The sequence below is a fragment of the Scyliorhinus torazame genome, chromosome 1 (assembly GCF_047496885.1).
Source record: "Scyliorhinus torazame isolate Kashiwa2021f chromosome 1, sScyTor2.1, whole genome shotgun sequence".
NCBI classification, from domain to species: domain Eukaryota; kingdom Metazoa; phylum Chordata; class Chondrichthyes; order Carcharhiniformes; family Scyliorhinidae; genus Scyliorhinus; species Scyliorhinus torazame.
Genome location: NC_092707.1, coordinates 247753509 through 247773990, shown reverse-complemented (window position 1 = coordinate 247773990; position 20482 = coordinate 247753509). Strand labels below are relative to the sequence as shown.

At 47.1% G+C, this 20482-nt stretch overlaps 1 protein-coding gene across 1 annotated transcript in view; it reads right to left on the bottom strand.

The window, feature by feature from the left end:
* The window catches only part of dhx57 (DEAH (Asp-Glu-Ala-Asp/His) box polypeptide 57), a 137717-nt gene that overhangs the window by 31768 nt on the left and 85467 nt on the right, over positions 1 to 20482 (bottom strand). Inside the window, exons 13-17 of the mRNA XM_072504326.1 lie at positions 9989 to 10105; positions 8497 to 8593; positions 4199 to 4372; positions 2857 to 3057; positions 374 to 650 (exon numbers count right to left, since the gene is read on the bottom strand). Of these exons, the coding sequence (XP_072360427.1) occupies positions 374 to 650; positions 2857 to 3057; positions 4199 to 4372; positions 8497 to 8593; positions 9989 to 10105 (866 nt within the window). The remainder of the gene's footprint in view (positions 1 to 373; positions 651 to 2856; positions 3058 to 4198; positions 4373 to 8496; positions 8594 to 9988; positions 10106 to 20482) is intronic.

Sequence of the window (20482 nt, the reverse complement as noted above, 5' to 3'; positions counted from 1 at the left end):
GGTCTGCTCTGTTGCCTCAGCCGGACACAATCTCCACAAAAACGTGCACCTCAGGGTTTAGAAGTCACAAGTCAGTTACTTTACACCAATACACAAATATAATTGATGTAGAACAGTTGATAAAACAAACTGCAAAATATCATTATATTAAAATGTTTCAGTCGAAGTTATTGTTTAATTGCAAGTAAAGTAAAGTCGCCATAGTTCCAGATGACCATAAGTTACTTTCCCCTTTGAGGGGGAGAGCTGACTGGTGGTGATTTAACCTGTGGATCACCACACCTCAGGCGAGGGGCAAGGTTGAGAAAGCATCTTCATGAATAACTGTATTTCATTTATGTTAGCATAAGTGTGAAGGATTGACTTTACTCACAAAAGGGGATTTAAAGGCCAAGCTGGCTGCAATGGTCAAAGCAGGATCAAGGCAACGGAAGATGGCGCCAAACAACATTAGTTTTCCAATGCGGACATCCACCGGCAAAAAAGCTAAGTGGTACCCCAAGGGAGTGAGTGTTTCATCTGGTGTGAGGGCCCCGAGGTCCTGCAGCCGACTCTTAGCTGCTTTCAAACCTTCTTCCATGGGTAGTTCGACCAGACGTGAAAGAACAGATTCCAAATCATGATCTGCAAAAATGTCCAGAACTTTGATCCTAGGCAAACAGAAAAAAAATTAAAATCATTAAAAAAAATTATACATAATCAATGACATGTAGTATGGTCTAGAATACCAACTACAACACTACTTCAAAAACTGTAGTCATTAGTCCAGTGAGGGAAAAAAAACATTTGAAGCTTAACTATATGGCAGTAAACCGAAAGGGGTTACATTCAAAACTGAATACTAGCAACAAAAATCAGAAGGAAAATGAGAAGATAAATGATTTTGTTAATGCAGTTTTCTTTAGCACCTGTATCTATTATCATTTCCCTTAAGCATTCTCTCTACAATATGTACCTCTGCCAGACTCCAGTGCAATACTGAGGGAATGCTGTACTCTCGGAGATGCTAGCTTTCAGACGAGATGTTAAACAAAAGCCCTGTCTGCTCTCTCAAGTGGATATGAAAGATCTCATGGGACTATTTCTAGGAAGAGCAGAAGGGTTTGCCCTGGTGTCCTGGCCAATAGTTATCCCTCAACCAAAATCACTAAAACAGATTATCTGGTCATTATCTCATTGCTGTTTCTGGGACCTTGCTGTTCAAAAATTGGCCACCATATTTCCTATAGTACAACAGTAAGTACACTGCATTAGTAGTTCATTGGATAGGGAGTGATTCCAGAACTCAAATTTTTTTCTTCTTCCTAGGAGAAGGCAGACTGTATAGCTATTTACAGGGGTCCTGTCTCCAGGGTATTCCCATATTTCATCGCATTCATATATATTTTTGAGAATATTTGTTCTACCAGATTGCCACTGATGAATAAAACATGAAAAATCTATTATTGCACCCCACTCTCACTGCTGTGGCAGCTCTGGTTCAATTTTATACCTCTGACCACCTGCGTCTTGGGCATATTGAATCTCTTGCTCACTGTGTTTCAGTGGGTACCCCTCACTCCTGTGATAGTCACAGTTCCATTTGATGCCACAGAATTGCAATCCACTCAGCACAATCGGACATTATCTGCAGCACAAGGACAGGCTAAATAAATGCCACCAATTTATAGAATCTTGAAACGCAGGAGACCATTTGACCCATCAAACCTCTGCCAACCCTTTGAACCAGCTTTTGATGATGATGAATTAGTTCCACTTCTCAGCTCTATCTCATAACCCTGAAAATGCTTCAAGTTTTATTCCAATTCCCTTTTGAATGTTGCTGTTGAATCTAATCCCACCATCCTTTCAGGAATGCATTCCAGATTATAACAACAAATCATACCATTAAAAAAAAAAAAATTCTTCTAATCTCCCTGCTGCTAATTATCTTAAATCTATGCCCTATATTTCCAATCCACTTGCCAGTTGTGTCCTCATTTACTTTTAGCATCAAACAGTATTGTGGATTTTAAGCGCGGAGGGTTCCAAATGAAACTGAATGGACCTGGTCTGGTTTGACATTTCCCACATTCAGTTCGTTATGGGGTCTGTACAAGCTGCGGTGTAGAAAATGTACACGAGGGCAGCACGGTGGGGCAGTGGTTAGCACTGCTGCCTTGTGTCGCTGAGGACCTGGGGTCGATCCCGGCCCGGTCGCTGTCGGTGTGGAGTTTGCACATTTTTCCCGTGTCTGCGTAGGTCTCACACCAACAACCCAAAGACGTGCATGGTAGGTGGATTGGCCACGCTAAATTGCCCCTTAATTGGAAAAGAAATTTAACAAAAAAAAGGAACATGTTATGTGTCAGCCATGGATCAGTTGGTAGCCCTCACAAGTCAAAAGGTTTGGGTTAAATTACCATCCTAAGGATTTTAGCACAAAATCCAGACTGACACTCGAGTGCAGGGGGCACTGTCTTTTAGATGAGACATTAAACTGAGGCCTGTCTTCCATCTTGTGTGGACATCTAAGATCTCAAGGGACTATTTAGAAGGGCAGCAGGGAAATTGTTTTGGTCAAATTCACCACCCAATCATCAGCACTGAAAACAAATGATCCAGTCATTATCACAACATTTGTGGGATCTAACTGCATACAAATTAGCTGCCACATTTCGAGATTACAACAGATAAAAAATGTGCAGTGTTTTGGGGCTCCAAAGTCATGAAAGGTGCTACAAAAATGCAAATTCCTTCTTTATACGTTTTAAACAACTGCAAATTTATTAAGTTAGAGTCAACAAGTTTTTCTTCATACGCTGTTATTTTAGTGAACATGTAATTATTACAACTCTATAAATAATTGTCCCCAACCTTAGACAAAGCTGTTCCAGAGGCACCCTCTTGATCTCGGGCAGCTGCAGCTCTTGGAGGTGGTGACGGTACCAGTGACTGGTAAACAGGTGGAAGCAGATCCCTGAAGCTACACGCCCAGCTCGACCTTTCCTCTGCTGGGCATTAGCTTGTGATACCCAGGTGTCCTCTAGACTCTCCATCCCTTTGCATGGATCATACCTAATGTGACAAACCAGAAGAGACTTGTTGCACTCTGATGATGAATACATCCAGACTAATTGGATAGCTCTTTCAAAGAGCCGACAAAGGCACAATAAGCCAAATGCCAGTGTTTGCTGGAAGATTCTGTGGTTATGTTAAGATCAACCTTATTTACCTTCCAACTGCCCCTGACATTTGTGGCTATACATCACCTCCTTTTCTGACCCTCGTAAGCACTCCAGATCATCAACATTAAATTAATTTCCATCCTCTGGGTTTAGCTGTGATTCCATAATTCCAATTACTTCGCAGTACCCTAATGCTACAGCAGCTTCCAGTTCTGGCGACTTATTACTAATGTTTCTATCATGCATGAATAAGTAGCTTGCAGGAGATTTGCCTAATTTTGTGTGTCCCAGTGTTTGTTTGTTCCTGGGTTCTTGTATCAGGAAGTTTTTGGCTTTGGTATTCATATCCACCATTTAACTATCTTCTGCCCTATGATTAATATCGTCTGTGATCTGATTATCTCTCTGCCCTTCCCCATTCATCTAGTTAAAACTATTTCCAGTTGCTGTATCCATGTTCCTTAAAAATCTTTCTTCCTACTTGAATTGAGGTACAGATATCTCTCATGCCAGTCCTAACCATTTTGAAAATATTCTCAATCATTTATGAAGGTTAGCATTGGTGTTTTCAGAGCACAGGAGTTGCTTTGGCCCATCGTGCGTGGGATAGCTCTTTGAAAAAAAACTTTCCAATTATTCCTGCTCTGCTGGTCTTTCTCCATAGCTCTGAAAAGTTTGCACCTTCACCATCCTTGTAGCCTGTGCACTCCAGATGTTGTGTAAAAGGAAACATCGTTTCATCACCTCTCGGTTCTTTTGTTCCAGTTTCATAGCCACTCACATGCATCCTCGGTTTACCCCAACCAGAGAGCATCAGCCTCCTTACAAATTCCTGACGTGATGCGATAGCCACGAGTCAATTAGATTCTGGATTAAGACAAACCCAAGCCAATCACAGTGATAACCCTGAACATTAGGTAGCTGTCTATGCAGGATTGAAAGTTTGCTCAAGAGACAAAGAGATGGCACCCTAACCCACAGTTTCACTGTCTCCAATAAGTCTTAAATTATTTTATTACATTATTCTGTACCTCTTTTCCTTCATCTTGCCAGAATCAATAACATAAACAACATCATCAATGGTGACTGATGTTTCAGCAATGTTGGTGGAGATAATAATCTTGGTAGTTCCTTTAGGAGGGCGCAAGAAGACAGCTTGTTGTTCCTCACTGGACAGTGAAGAGTGCAGTGGGTGTATAATACACCTGGAAGAGAATAGTCAGTTTATTTCATTGTCAAAGGAGAACATTTGTTGGCAGTACTTTTGGAAATGGTAAAGACTTTTGAAATGTTTGGTCACTTATTGATAGAAGAAGGAGGAATTCTGAAACAGTGGCACCAAGTTAAATTAGTAATTGCCCCAAAAAGCTTAAAAATAACTTGCATCCTTGTGTGAAAGTTCTGGAGTGGCAGTGTGTTTGAGGCCTCACCACTGTTGCTGAAACCCAGGGTGATCCTGCACTGGTTTTCTTAAACTACCATTACAATGCGACGGTAGAGCATCAGATGATCTTAGGAGCAGAATTTGGCCATTTGGTCCATCAGGTCTGCCCTGCCATTCGATCATGGCTGATATGTTTCTCATCCCCATTCTCCTGCATTCGCCCCATAACCCCTGATCCCCTCATTAATCAAGAACCTATCTATCTCTGTCTTAAAGACACTCAGCCTTCTGCGGCAAAGAGTTCCACAGATTCACCACCCTCTGATAAAGAAGTTCCTCCTCATCTCAGTTTTAAAGGATCATCCCTTCAGTCTAAGGCTGTGCCCTCAGGTTCTAGTTTCTCCTACTGGTGGAAACATCTCCACACCCCCTTTCTATCTAGGCCTCTCAGTATTCAGTAAGTTTCAATGAGATTCCCCCCCTCCCCCTCAACCTTCTGAACTCCATTGAATACAGACCCAGAGGCCCAACCGTTCTGCCTAGGACAAGCTCTTCCTTCCCAGGATCATTCTTGTGAACCTCCTCTGCACCCCCTCCAAGGCCAGCACTTCCTTCCTTAGATATGGGGCCCAAAACTGCTCAATATTCCAAATGGGGTCTGACCAGAGCCTTATACAGCCTCAGAAGGATAGCCCTCTTTTTTTATTCTAGCCCCCTACAACCTCCCTGCTTCCTCAACACTACCTGTCATTCTACATATCTTTGTATCATCTGCAAACTTAACAATGCCCTCACAGTTCCTTTAGTTCCTTCTTCCAGATCGCTAATGTATATCGTGAATAATTGTGGTCCCAACTGTCACTCGTGGAATATTAGTCACAGGCTGCCCTCCTGAAAAAGACCCCTTTATCTCCACTCTCTGCCTTCTGCCAGTCAGCCAATATTCTATCCTTGCTAGTACCTTGCCCTAACACCATCGGCCCCATATTTTATTTAGCTGCCTCCTGTATGGCACCTTGTAAAAGGCCTTCTGGAAATCCAAATAGACGAGGGAGAGCCATCAGACGTGATCTAACTTTCTCGTTACCTCCTAAAAGTCTAACAGATTGTCAGGCATGACCTCCCCTTGACGAAGCCATGCTGACTCAGTCCTATTTTATCACGCACTTCCAAGTACTCTGCAATCCCATCCTTAATAATGGACTCTAATCGGTCTATAATTTCCTGTCTTCTGCCTCCCTCCCTTCTTAAACACGGGTGTTACAGTAGCCATCTTCCAGTCCTCTGGGGTTCTCCTTGACTCAATGATTTCTGAAAGATCACCACCAATGTCTCCACAATCTCCTCACCTATCTCCTTCATAACCGAGGTGTAGTCCACCTGGTCAGGACGATTTATCCACATTCAGACCTTTCAGCTTCCCCAGCATCTTCTCCTTAGTGATAGCCACTACACTCACCTCTGCCCCAATATCATATGGACCCTACACCAAAATGCAAATTACACATGTACATAGTAAAATTGATAGAGAACCAAAGGAAACCTTTGTAGTAACCTTTGACGTGGCAGCTTATGAAATGCTTTATAAAATCCAAGTGCATCACATCCACAGACTTGCTTTACCACCTTATCTAAAACGTCTTCAAGGAACTCAAATAAATGAATTAAACATGATTTCCCTTTCACAAAACAGTTTGGCATGCCTGATCCTATTGTGATTTTTTAAGTATTCAGCTATAAGCTCCTTAATAATGGATTCCAGGAATTTTGCTACGGCAAATGTTAGGCCAACTCGCCAATAGCTTCCCGCTTTCGGTCTCCCACCTTTCTGGAATAAAGATGTTACATTTGCTATTTTCCCAATCCAATGGGACCCTTCCAAAATCCAATAAATTTTGGAAGATTATAACCAATGCCTCTACTGTGCGGAGTCTGCACGTTCTCCCCATGTCTGCGTAGCTTTCCTCTGGGTGCTCCGGTTTCCTCCCACAAGTCCCAAAAGACATCTGTTAGGTAATTTGGACATTCTGAATTCTCCCCCAGTGTGCCTGAACAGGCACCGGAGTGTGGTGACTAGGGGATTTTGACAGTAACTTCACTGCAGTGTTAATGTAAGCCTACTTGTGACAATAATAAAAATTACATTATACTATCACTGCAGCCACTTATTTGAAGACGCTCAGATGCAGGCCATCTGGTCCATTGGACTTTTCCATGATGATGGTGAAATATCCTTGGGAATACAGTCTCTTGTCATTTCCTTGTTTTCCATCATCAATTTCCCAGACTCAACTCTCCAGAGAGCTTTACCAACATGAGCTTTAGTTACCCTTTTCCTATTTAAAATATTGTAGAAACCCATACTACTAATTTTATATTACTAGCTACCTTTCTCTCATCCTTTACTTTCTCCTCTTTTTTTTTCTTCCTCTTTTAAAATTTTTTTTAAAATAAAAGGTCATTCTTTACTGGTTCTCTCTCACAATTCAGTCCAATCTTCTGACCTACCACCACTAACTTTTGCAATTTTGTATAGTGTTTATTTTAAACTTGATACTATCCTTAACTTCCTTATTTAGCCACTGATAATGAAACCTTCTCAAAGAGTCTATAGTTCTCACTGAGATAAACCTTTGCTGAGAGTTATTAAATATCCTCTTTGAAGTCTGCCACTGTCCTACAGTTTGACCTAGTTTCCCAGTTCACTTCAGCGAGTTCTGCCTTTATACCCTTATAATTATCTTTATTTGGGTTTCATACACAAGTCTTACACCTACATTTCTCTCCTTCAAACTGAAGGTGAAATTCTATCACGCTATAATCATGGCCGTCGAGCGGCTCCTTTACCATGATAATTGATTAATTCTGACTATTTGCACATCACCAGGTCTAGAATAGCTGCTCCCTAACTGGCTCTAGAAGGTACTGCTCTAAGAAATTGTGTTCAATACACTCAATCTCATTTCCCAGGCTACCTTTGCTAATCTGAATCACCCAATCTACATGTAGATTAGTCACTCATGATTATTGTGGTATCTTTCTTAAACACCCCATTTATTTCTTCCTGTATAACCTGTTCTACAGTGTATCTATAAACTACTCCCATTTCTTATCTCAACCCAAACTAATTCTACATCTAGCTCTTTCAATCCAAGGTCATTCCTCACTATTATAATGATGACATCCATCCTTAACAGAGCTGTCACATCACATTTTCCCAGTTTCCTGTCTGTTCAAAATGTCAAATACCCATCAATATTAAGGTCCCAGTCTTGGTCACCTTGTAACCATATCTGTATAATGGCTATCAGATCACACATATTTACTTCTATCTCTGCTGACAATTCATCAATTTTGTTACGAATGTTGCATGCATTCTGACATGCGGCTTTTAACTCTGCCTTTTTACCATTTTTGCAATCTCTGGCCTTATTTGCTGGTGCACTCTTAAGTTTGTTCCCTGTCTCTTCCTGCCACACTCTGGCACTCATTACCCAGATCACTATCCTGCTCTATTATCTTGTTGTTTCCCTTTGATTTACTCCATCTCCTCTCACATAATCCCTCCCCCTCTAGTTCAAAGCAAACTCTACCGCTCTAGTTCCACAATTCACCAGAACACTGGTCTCAGCTGGGTTCAAGTGAAGACTGTCCCAATGGTACAACTCCCACATTTCCCAGTACCAATGCTTCATGATTAAAAAGCCATTTGGCTCACACCAGTCTTTGAGCCACACATCATTTTTCTAATCTTATTTAGATTTGCTCATGGCTCAGGTAATAAACCAGAGATTATTGCCTTTGAAGTTCTGCTTTCTAATTTAATTTTTCTGTGGCTTCATCTGAGTGAATCTCTTGTGATTGCTCTTCATGACCTTGATATCTTTGTTAAAGTAGGGCACTCAAAAGTGTCCCAAATAATACTTTACTAGTTGTGTTACAAACCTTTTGTCACGCCTGTTGTTGAAGAAAGGGTTAGATTGAAGTTGTTCGTATAATAATTTGATTTCTGCCAGGCCAGGCAAGAATATTAAAACAGCACCTATTGGAATAATCAAATTAAATTTAAATTAAAATAACAAAGACATGAAAAATGACTCTGCTGTTCTCATACTTTGCACTATCTTTGTAACTGCCAGGTAATCACAAAGGTTTATAATTGAGATTTTTTTCAAGTAACTAAGCTTCCTTAATCAAAGGAAACAAGCTATCCTGTTCACTTTTAGCACTTGTAAGTGAGCCTTATGACAAGCTCGGCAAAAGCTCGGGGGGGAGGGGGGGGAAGCAGACATTCCGTTTAATTTTCCAAGATAATGCCGTGATCAATCAGTAACGGCATGCCTGGTTTGAATTTAAACAAATGCTTGACAGTTAACTGTTCCCTGGTCCGGGAGTGCAGGAGGCAAAAGTGGCCGGTATTCTGGCCTTTGCATTCCTGGTAGCCCGGCGAAGGATTCTTCTTCAGTGGAAGGATGAGAGGCCCCCAAGCGTGGAATCCTGGATCAGCGATGTGGCGGGGTTCATTAAATTGCAGAGGGTGAAATTCGCCTTGAGAGGGTCGGTACAAGGGTTCTTTAGGTGGTGGCAACCGTTCTTAGACTTCCTGGCAGAACGGTAGACATTGGTCAATGGCAGCAGCAACTCGGGGGGGGGGGGGGTTTACTTTATTTTTTTTGTTTCTGTTATTTACACTGGAGGGTCCAGGGGGGTGTATATACCAGTTGTGTTAAGTCAGGGTGTTAATGTTAATTTATTATTTATGTACAGGGGGTAGGGGTTAGGGAGGGTTGCTTTTCTAGACCGTGTTTTGTACTTAACCCTGTTGGGTTCCTTTTTCATTTTGTTATTGATATTTTATGAAAACCTTAATAAAATTTTTTTTAAAAATGTTTTAAAACTGTTCCCTGGTGCGTTCTCCATGGTGATGCCTCTACCAATCAGAGTCATTTGCCAATCAATCAGCACTCTCTTTTCATGCAATATACATGATTGTTTCCTTTACAATTGATATTGTTGCGAAGGTGTATGCTTGTAATATCTAACTCTAAACAAATAGAAAAGTTGGAAAGCTCTATCCTTTAAGAACTGATTTTCTAGAAAAGAACAACGAGCATCAGGTACTCTGGTATGTCCTGAGGTTGAGGAATAGTGTTGTTTGAATGCAAGTCTTAACTCTGATTTCCTCTTTCTCCCAATCTGCTCTCAGTAAATATTCTTGTTCAACCATGAGGTTCATGACAATCATTTTTACAGGGAACACTGAGCAGGTTTCAGGCAAAACTGCACACTGACCCATTTGCTCTTCACTGCTGCATCAGTAAAACTGAGCTCTAAACATGCAAGATTCAATTATTAGGCACATGTTGGTCAACGGCTGCTTACACAGCTCTTAGAAATTACAGCACATGCATAGCAGACTGTACATGGCTCCACTAACCTGGAGGGTAATTGTGTTTTCCATCCACTATCCACTCTAGTAGAGCTTCTATTAAATCCAAGTTGACCTTGTCCATGTCCATACTAGCCATTGTCTTTAATACTGACTTACTAACCCCTAAAAAGAAAAGAAACAGACTTAACAAAACAATACGAGAATGTGCAGGCCTATGTATGTTGCTGCGTTTGCAGTGCAATTAACATGCACTCCAGCTGCTTATAAACATATTCACTCCACTCCTTCCTAATGTTGAAGTAGGCAGGTTGAGTACTATTCAGGTATAATGTGAAGAATTCACTGAATTTCTTCAAGCGAGAGCCAGGCATATTACTGGCTGGAGCAGGCAACACCTCATTCAAGAGATTAGTTCTGAAAGGCATTATTTGGGTCAGAGTGACTTCCGGTGGCGGCGATGTGCTGAGCGGACGCACATCAGGTGGCTCTCCTCCCAGTTGGACCCAAAACAATGAATTTACCCCAAACTCCCACAAACACAAAAGGCATCAACAGCGCAAGAAGAAAAGAAGATGCTCGCAAACAGCAGCGAAGGGACGACGAGAAGGCAGAAGCGGAGGAAAGGGGCAGTAGCAATGGGCGGACGGACCAGCGACCCCATGAGGTGAGGCGGAGGCCCAGGTGAACCAGGAGGGGGGGGGGGGGGGGGGGGGGGAAGATTGTTGACCCGAACGACGGAGCAGGAGTGGACAATGACATTTCCCCCCCCCCCCCCCACTCCTTTACAGAGGGGGACAGATGGAGGAACTTTTTTAAAAATGAACTGACCACTATGAAAGAAACAATCAAGATGGAGTTCCAGGTGGTGGTGAAGGAGGTGGTGACGGAAGCGATAACTACCCTTCAGTGCACAATAGACGACCTGGGACGGAAGGTGGAGGCCCAGGAGAAGACGGTCCTGGACCTGGAGAAGGCATCAACAGATCGTGGCTCTGGAGCCAAGGTGAAGGGATTGGTGGTGTCATGAGAATTTTGCTTTAAATGTTTGGCTGCTCATATTATTGCAGTGATGTCAGAGAGTGGGTGGAGCTGGGCTGTCTGTCAGCTTTTTACTTTCGTTTTAGGCTGTTTGCTGCAGGGTGTGTTTTAGTTTAGTTTTCAGTGTTGGAGCTGAAGCCAGACAGACCAGGTGTACTGTTGAACTCTCAGCCATGAAAAGACTATCTCTTGATCATTTGGTGAATTCAGAATTATAAATGTTTTCAGTAGTGACTTTAACCTGATGTGCTTCTGTTAAAAGGTGTTTCTTAAGTCTTCTGGATGTTAAAAGGACAGCTTACGGATTACTTCGTGTTGTATTCTTTGGGGGGTGTATTTGAATTAATGGTTGCTAAGTTGTTCACTGTATGTTTTAAAAAGGTTAACTTGAGTTCATAGAATAAACATTGTTTTAAAAAATACTTTTCCATTTCTGCTGTACCACACCTGTAGAGTGGGCTGTGTGCTCCCCATACCACAATCTATTAAAAGTTGTGGGTCAGGTGAACTCCATGATACACTTTGGGGTTCTCTAAACCCTGGCCCATAACAGTGGCGGCTCAGGGAAACTTTAAAGGGAAGGTCGAGGACCAGGAGAATAGGTCCAGGCGGCAAAACGTCCGCATCGTCGGTCTGCCAGAGGGGATTGAGGGCAGGGACCCAATGGGCTACATCGCCCAAATGCTGGGCAACCTAGTTGGGAGGGAAGGTTTTCCAAAGTCCCCCAGAGATGGAGAGAGCACACGGGTCGTTCCAGCCTAAACCTAAAACCAAGGAGCAGCCTTGAGCAATAATTGCAAAACTACGCTGATTCCAGGACCGGGAGAAAATCCTGAGGTGGACCCGACAGACAAAGTCATGCTCGTGGGAAGAGCACAGAATCAGGATCTATCAAGACATTGGGGCGGACCTGACAAAAAAGAGGGCCGAATTCAACAAAGTGAAATCGTGCTCTACAAAAAAGGGGTGCGATTTGGCATGCTATTCCTGGCCAGACTCTGGGATACATATCAGGGGAAGAAACATTACTTCGGCACCCCGGCGGAGGCCGAAGAGTTCGTAAAAACGAACAGCCTTGAACAAGAACAGACGTGGCAGCAGTGAAGGCGGCAGGGACAGAGGAAGAAAGGGAATGAGACTGGAGGACGGCCCGAAAACAATGACTGTAACGTGGACCATGTTTTTGCGTGGGACTGTGCTGCCTCGTTTTCATCTCCCTTTTCAGTTTGAAGGTGGACTCAGAGAAGGGAACGAGAATAGAAGCAGGCAAGGGGATAAGAAAAGGGGGGATAAGCGATGGATAGGTAAAACGGGGCCAGGGCTAGACCAGCACTGTAAGGGGAGCCACCGTACTAGCGAAGAGGGCTAGCACAGGAAGACAGGCAGTAAGGGAGGCTATGGCGCACCCCTCAGGGGAGAGGAAGTGTCTGGCCAAAGGGGGGGGGGGGGAAGGTGTGGACAGGGCAGAAGGGGGAGAAAAGGGGGCAGGCAGAGACCGAGGGGACGCACAGAATAGAAAGGGAACAAAATAACAGGAAAGGCTAGGCAGCGAGACAGACACAGGCCTCGGCAGCCATGGAACAGTGCGAGGAACCAAGATGGTGCCGCAAGCAGCCAACCGGGAGGGCCCATGGGCAAAGAGACCCCGGATTGCAGGGAGCACCCACATGGCGTACACATAGTTGGCAGCCATGTTGGTTGCCCCCTGGGCAAAGGGAAACGCCAGAGCGCAGGGGCCCGACCTCATGGTGAGAGTGGCGACCGCGGCCATTTTGGACGGCCCTCTAACAAAGGGAAACCCTGGAGTGCAGGGCCGCGGTAAATATGGTTGATCCCGCAGGACTAGGGGGGGGGGGGGGGGTCAGAAACCCTCCCATCAGGATTGTTACCTGGAACGTAAGGGTACTTAACTGCCCGGTGAAACGATCCAGAGTCTTCGCCCACCTGAGAAGCCTGACAGTCTACTTACAGGAGACACTCCTGAGGGAGAAGGAGCGACTGCTGGTAAGGGAGGACTGGGTGGGAGGGACGTACCATTCCTGTTAGGGTACAAGGGCGAGGGGAGAAGCCATCAGCAAGAGGAAGAGATTTACAGAGACCAGGACGGTTACGGACCAAGGGAGTCAGTATGTCATGGTCAGCGGTGTCCTGGAAGGGGCACCGGTGGTGCTGGTGAATGTGTACGCTCCCAATTGGGACAACACAGAATTTATAAAAAAGACCATGGCAGAAATCTCCAACATCGACACACACCGACTGATTATGGGGGGGCGGCTTTAACTGCATTCAGGACCCACTGACCAACCGATCAAACCCCAGAACAGGGAAAAAGACAGGCATGGCTAGGGAATTGGGAACATTCATGCAGCAGATGGGGGCGGTAGACCTGTGGAAGTTCCTAAAGCCGGGAGAAAAGGAGTTCTCATTCTTTTCGCAGATACACAGGGTGTACACCCGCATCGACTTCTTTGCAGTGGGGAAGTCAGCGCTTCCAGGAATCATAGGAGCGGAATATTCCGCGATCGTCACCTCCGGCCACGCTCCACATTACATGGATGTGAGGTTGGAGACTGGCCCTGCCCAGCTCCCCACATGGAGGTTGGACACGGACCTCCTGGCCGACAAGGCCTTCTGCCAGAAAACATTGCGGGCCACAGGCGATTACGTTAATTACAACCAAAACGGGGCGGTCTCACCCTCCACGTTTTAGGAGGCACTGAAGGCCGTGATCAGAGGAGAGATCATAGCCTACAAGGCATGCAGAAATAGGGAAGAGGAGGTGGCCAGGCAGCGGCTGGTTGACTCCATTTAGGAGGACCCGAACTTAGAGCTGCTGCCGGAGAGGAAAAAGCTACAATGGACTTTAACCTGCTATCCACCAGGAAAGCAGTGCACCAACTCCTCCAGACACAGGGGACCTTCTATGAGCACGGAGAAAAGGCTGGCCGCCTACTGCCCACCAGGAAGCCACGAGGGAAATAGCACAGGTTAAGGATAGCGAGGCAGACTGGTAGCAGAACCAAAATAGGTCAACCGAGCATTTGAGACCTTCTCCCAGGGACTGTACACCTTCGAGCTCCCCGACGGGGACGTGGGGATGAAACAGTTCCTCGACGGACTGGAACTACCAGTTGTGGGGGAAAGACAGACGGAGGGAGCTGGAAGCACCAATAGATCTGGGAGAAATCATGGAGAGCATCAACTCCATGCAGGGGGGGGAAGGCACCGGGACCTGACAGGTTCCCGGCGGACTTCTATTAAACATTTGCGCCAGCTCTGGCCCCACACCTAAAGGACATGTTCGCAGACTCACTGGCAAGGGGCAATGTCAGGCCACAATCTCAATGATATTCAAAAAAAGATAAAGACTCGACGGAATGCGGATCATACAGACCCATTTCACTGCTGAACGCAAATACTCGCAAAGGTCTTGGCCAAAAGGCTGGAAAGCCAGAGGTGGTTAGAGAGGACCAAACGGGCTTTGTCAAGGATAAGCAACTCACTGCAAACATCAGGCAGCTGCTGAATGTAATAATGACCCCCACCCCCCCACGAAGGACTGTAAGCAATCATGCAGATCCTGAAAGAGTTCGGAACCTTCTTGGGTTACAAACTCAACCTGGGCAAAAGTGAAGCATTCCCAGTGAACCTAAGCGGGGGAGGGACAGAGCTGGAGGGGCTCCTGTTTAAAACAGTCCAAAATAGATTCCGATACCTGGGGATCCAAATAGCCAAAGACTGGACACAGATCCACAAGTGGAACCTGACTAGCCAGGTGGAGGGAGTTAAAAAGGACTATAGAGGTGGGGCAGACTCTCACTCTCCCTGGTGGGGGGAGTGCAGATGATCAAAATGGGCTTAAGTGGGCAGCATGGTAGCATTGTGGATAGCACAATTGCTTCACAGCTCCAGTGTCCCAGGTTCGATTCCGGCTGTGTGTGCGTGGGTTTCCTCCGGGTGCTCCGGTTTCCTCCCACAGTCCAAAGATGTGCAGGTTAGGTGGATTGGCCGTGATAAATTGCCCTTAGTGTTGGGTGGGGTTACTGGGTTATGGGGATAGGGTGGAGGTGTGCACCTTGGGTAGGGTGCTCTTTCCAAGAGCCGGTGCAGACTCGATGGGCCGAATGGCCTCCTTCTGCACTGTAAATTCTATGAAAATGAACGTGTTGCCGAGGTTCCTCTTCCTGTTCAGATCCATATCGATCTTCATCCCAAGGGCCTTCTTCCAAAATGCAGACAGCTTAATCATGCAGTTTGTGTGTGTGTGTGGGTGTGTGGGGGGGGGGGGGGTGAGAATCCGAGAGTCCTCAAACCAACACTGCAAAGGAGGAAAATCAAAGGTGGCCTGGCATTACCAAACCTGCAGTGCTGCCGCTGGGCAGCAACAGCGGAAAGAGTGAGGGGACGGGTAAACAAATCCAATTCGGAGTGAGTGCAGATGGAGGAGGCCACCTGCAAGGGGACGAATCTCCGGGCCTTGGTTACAGTAGCACTCCCATCCCCATCAACAAAATATACATCAAACCCAGTGGTAGCGGCTATACGGAAAACTGAGCCCAATTAAGACAGCACTTCAGGCTGACGAGGATGTCCCCCATGGCCCTCATCTGTGGCAACCACAAATACCCCCCAGCCATGCTAGACACCCCATTTAGGAAATTAAGACAGGACGGGGGCACACTGACAGTTAGGAACTTTTACGTAGGGCACAGACTGGCGACACTGGACAAACTGACAGAGGAATGGGAACTGCCGACAGGACAGGAAATGAAACACCTGCAAATAAAGCACTTCCTCCGCAAAGAGACAGTAGGATACCCTGGGGACCCGGAGACTACACTATTAGAGGATCTGATAAATACAGACAGTAAAGAAGGGGGACTCGGTGAGAAAATGTATGGACAGATACTGGACAAAGCCCGAACACCACTGGATGAGACCAGATGGAATGGAGGGACGCACTGGGGACAGAAGTGGGGTGGGGACTCTGAAGTGAGCCACTGAGCAGGGCCAACTCCACCTCCTCCTGCGCAAGGCTCAGCCTCATCCAGTTCAAAGTAGTGCACAGAGCACACCTGACCAGAACCCAAATGAGCAGGTTCTTCCCAGACGTAGAGGACAAATGTGAACAGTGCCAGAGGGGCCTGGCCAACCACACCCACATGTTCTGGGCATGTCCCAAACTTGCTGGATTCTGGACAGCCTTCTCCGAGGCAATGTTCAAGGTTTTTTTTGTTTTTTAAAAATATTTTTATTCTCCTCCTTTTTCACATTTACACTCCCGCATTTACACCCATCAACAATAAACAATAATCAGCAAGATATGTCAATCCCCATAATAACAAAGATCCATTCCGCCCACCAACCCCCAAACATCAGCCCGCATGTTTACATAAACAAATGACAAAAAGGAATCAGGGATTACCCGTAGTCACCCTTAATCTACACAAGCCCCCCCCCCGCCCCCAAACTAATGTTATCCAGTTCTTGAAAGTGCATAATAAATAGTGCCCATGACTTGTAGAACCCCTCAGAGCTTCCCCTCAGTTCGAACTTAACCTTCCCAAGGGTCAAGTATTCCAACAGGTCCCTCCGCCACGCCAGGGCACTGGGTGGAGAGGCTGCTCTCCATCCCAGCAGGATCTGCCTTCGGGCGATCAACGAGGCGAAGGCTATGATATCTGCCTCCGCTCCAGTTTCCAACCCTGGCTGGTCCGACACCCCGAATATGGCCTCCTGGGGACCCGGGTCCAGTTTCACATGCACCACCTTGGAAACTACCCTAAACACCTCCTTCCAGTACTCCCCCAGCTTTGGACAGGACCCCCCCCCCGGCAATGCTCACACACGTCCTCTACTCCTTCAAAAAAATCGGCTCATCCTCGCCCTCGTGAGGTACGCTCTATATACCACCTTCAGCTGCATCAGCCCCAACCTCGCACGTGAAGTGGAGGCATTCACTCTCCGGAGCACCTCACACCAGACCCCCTCCTCTATAACCTCTCCCAGCTCTTCCTCCCATTTTGCTTTGATCCCTTCCAGTGGTGCCTTATCCTCTTCAAAAATAGCTCCGTACACCGCTGACACTGCCCCCTTCTCGTCAACATCTCCTCCAGCAATGTGGGGGCCGGTTCCTCTGGGAAGCTCTGTATCTCCTTCCTGGCAAAATCCCGAACCTGCATGTACCTAAACACTTCTCCCTGCTCCAGCCCATACTTCACTTCCAGCTCCCTCAATCCTGCAAACCGACCCCGAAGAAACAAATCTTTTAGCGTCTTAATCCCCTTCTCTTCCCATTTCCGAAAACTTCCATCCCACCTCCCAGGCTCAAATCTGTGGTTCCCCCGAATCGGCATTTCCCTTGACCCTAAACCCAACCCGAAGTGATTTTCAATGAAGCTATTATTACCGGACTCCCTGAAAATTTCCCCGGAGCTATCGGGAGCGGCGCTGTTGCAAGTGCCTTCAGCCCCGACCCCCTGCACAAACTCTCCTCCATTCTGACCCACTGAGAATCAACCCCTCTGACCCAGCTCCGCACCTTCTCCACATTCGCCGCCCAGTGTAGTACAACAGGTTCGGGAGACCCAAACCCCCTGCCGTCCCCTCTGTAGCAGCACCTTTCTCACTCTGGCCACCTTCCCTCCCCAAATGAATGAGGTAATCTTTCCCTCAATCACCCTGAAAAAAGATTTTGGCAGGAAAATCGGTAGGCATTGAAAAATAAACAGGAATCGCGGCAACACATTCATTTTAACCGCCTGTACCCTACCTGCCAGTGACAGAGGAAGGCCGTCCCACCTTGCCAGATCGGCTTTCACTCTCCCCACCAAACTAGTGATGTTGTACCTGCGAAGCCTCCCCCACCCCCGGGCAACCTGCACCCCCAGATACCTAAAATGAGTCCCTGCTCTACGGAATGGCAGCCCCCCCACCCCTGCCCCCACCCCCGGCCGAGACACCACAAAGTACTCACTCTTGTCCAGGTTCAACTTGTACCCCGAGAAAGACCCAAATACCCGCAGTAGCTCCAATATTTCTCCTATCGACGCACTCAGTTCTGACACATCCAGCAGCAAGTCGTCGGCATATAAGGACACCCTATGCTCTATCCCCCCCCCCCCCCCCCGCACTATTCCTTTCCATGCTTCCGAACTTCTCAATGCGATGGCCAACGGCTCAATCGCAAGTGCAAACAGCAGGGGGGGACATAGGACATCCCTGTCTCGTCCCACAGTGGAGAGAAAAGTATCTCAAACTGATATTATTTGTGCGGACACTCGCCTTCGTCTCCTTATATAATAGCTTTACCCAGTTCACAAACCTTGGTCCAATCCCAAACCGCTCCAGCACTGCCATTAGGTACCCCCATTCTACCCGATCAAACGCCTTCTCGGCGTCCAATGCCACAACTACCTCAGTTTCCTTTCTTTCCGCCGGTGCCATAACAACGTTCAAAACCCTCCTAATGTTCGAAAACAGCTGCCTCCCTTTCACGAACCCCGTCTGATCCTTCCCTATCACCTTCGGGAGGCACTCCTCCAGCAACTTTGCCAACACTTTTACGTCCACATTCAGAAGTGATATGGGCCGATATGACCCACACTCCGTCGGATCTTTTAGCAACAGGGAAATTGATGCCTGCCCCAAGGTTTGCGGCAACACCCCCTTCTCTATCGCCTCCTCAAACATCCCCACCATCAGGGGTGCCAACCTATCCTTAAATTTTTTATAATATTCCACCGGAAACCCATCCGGCCCTGCCACCTTCCCCGACTGCATCCTCCCAATCGCATCCTTTATCTCCTGCTCCACTATTGCTCCTTCTAATGTAGCCCTGTCCCCATCCCCTAGCCTCGGGTACTCCATCTAGAAATTCCTGCATCGCATGGTCTCCCCCGGGTGGCTCTGACTTGTACAACCTCTCATAAAACTCCTCAAAAACCTTGTTAATCAGCACTGGGGCCACCACCAACTTCCCTGCCCTATCCTTCACCTGAAGAATTTCCCTTGCCGTTGCCTCCCTCCGGAGCTGACCTAACATACGCCATGTTCATAAACTGCACCCCTTGCTCGTCTCAGTTGGCGCACCGCCTTCCTGGAGGACAGTTGGTCGAAGCTCACCTGTAGTTCCTTCCTCTTTTCCAGCTTCGCCGGGTCCCCATCCTCTGCATACCTCCTATCTACCTCCAGCATCTCATCTATTACCCTCTGCCGCTCCAACCTCTCCTCTTTATCCACCCTGGCCTTAAACAAAATTACCTCCCCTCTCACCACCGCCTTTAGAGCCTCCCAGACGACTGCCTTCGACACCTCACCCGTACAATTGAAACCTACATATTCCATAATTACCGTTTCAATTTTCTCACAGAACACTTGGTTCCCCAAAAGCCCCACATCCAGTTTCCACCCCGGTCTCTGCGCTGCCCCCTTCTCCAGCACCATATCCACCCAATGTGGAGCGTGATCTGACACTGCAATTGCAGAGTATTCCGACCCCTTGACTCCAGCCAGCAAAGCCTTCCCCACCACAGAAAAGTCGATCTGCAAGTATACCTTATGGACTGCTGAGAAAAACGAGTACTCCCATTCCCTTGGGTGCAGGAACCTCCAAGGGTCCACCCCTCCCATTTCCACCATTAGTCCAGCCAGCGCCTTCGCCCCCCCTGATGGGACCAGCGAGCGCGGCCATGGTCTGTCCAACCTTGGCTCCTGCACCAAGTTCCAGTCCCCCCCCCCCCCACAATCAGCTCATGCGCGTCCAAGTCGGGAATAGCCCCAAACACCTTCGTCACGAATCCCACATTGTCCCAATTGGGACTGTATACACTTAACAGCGCCACTAATCTCCCCTCCAGCGCCCCTGCCACAATCACATATCTACCCCCCTGATCTGCCACCACCTTCTCCATCTGGAAGCGTACCCTTTTGCTGACCAGCACTGCTACCCCTCGAGCCCTTCCATCAAATCCGGAGTGAAACACTTGGCTAACCCAGCCCTTTTTAAGTCTCACCTGGTCCTTCACCCTCAAGTGAGTCTTGGCTACATCGGCTTTCAAACTCTTAAGATGTGCAAGCACCCTTGACCGGACCTCCTAGCCCCCTCACGTTCCACGTGACTATTCTTACTGGGGGTCTCTCTCTCCTTCCCCCCCCCCCCCCCCACCTTTCTTATCCACCATCACCATACCACCAGGCCCTGCCCCATAAGCCTGACCTGCCCCTGTCCATTGTTAACATCGAACCCCTTCCCCCCCCTCCCAAGAACCCCCCCTACAAAAACATCCCCCAACATCCATCCTTCCACCCACTCTTGCCCGCCTCGTAGGCCCATTGAAGCCTGCTATCCAGGCTCCAACGTCCGCAGTCCTCCTCTCACCTCACCCCCGTTCACTAACTTTAGTTAGCTAGCGCGAGTGGCTCCCCCCGCCAAGACCTCTCGCCCCCTTCCGCCCTGTCCCAGAGAAAGAAACACCAATACAAACCAAACAATCCAACCCC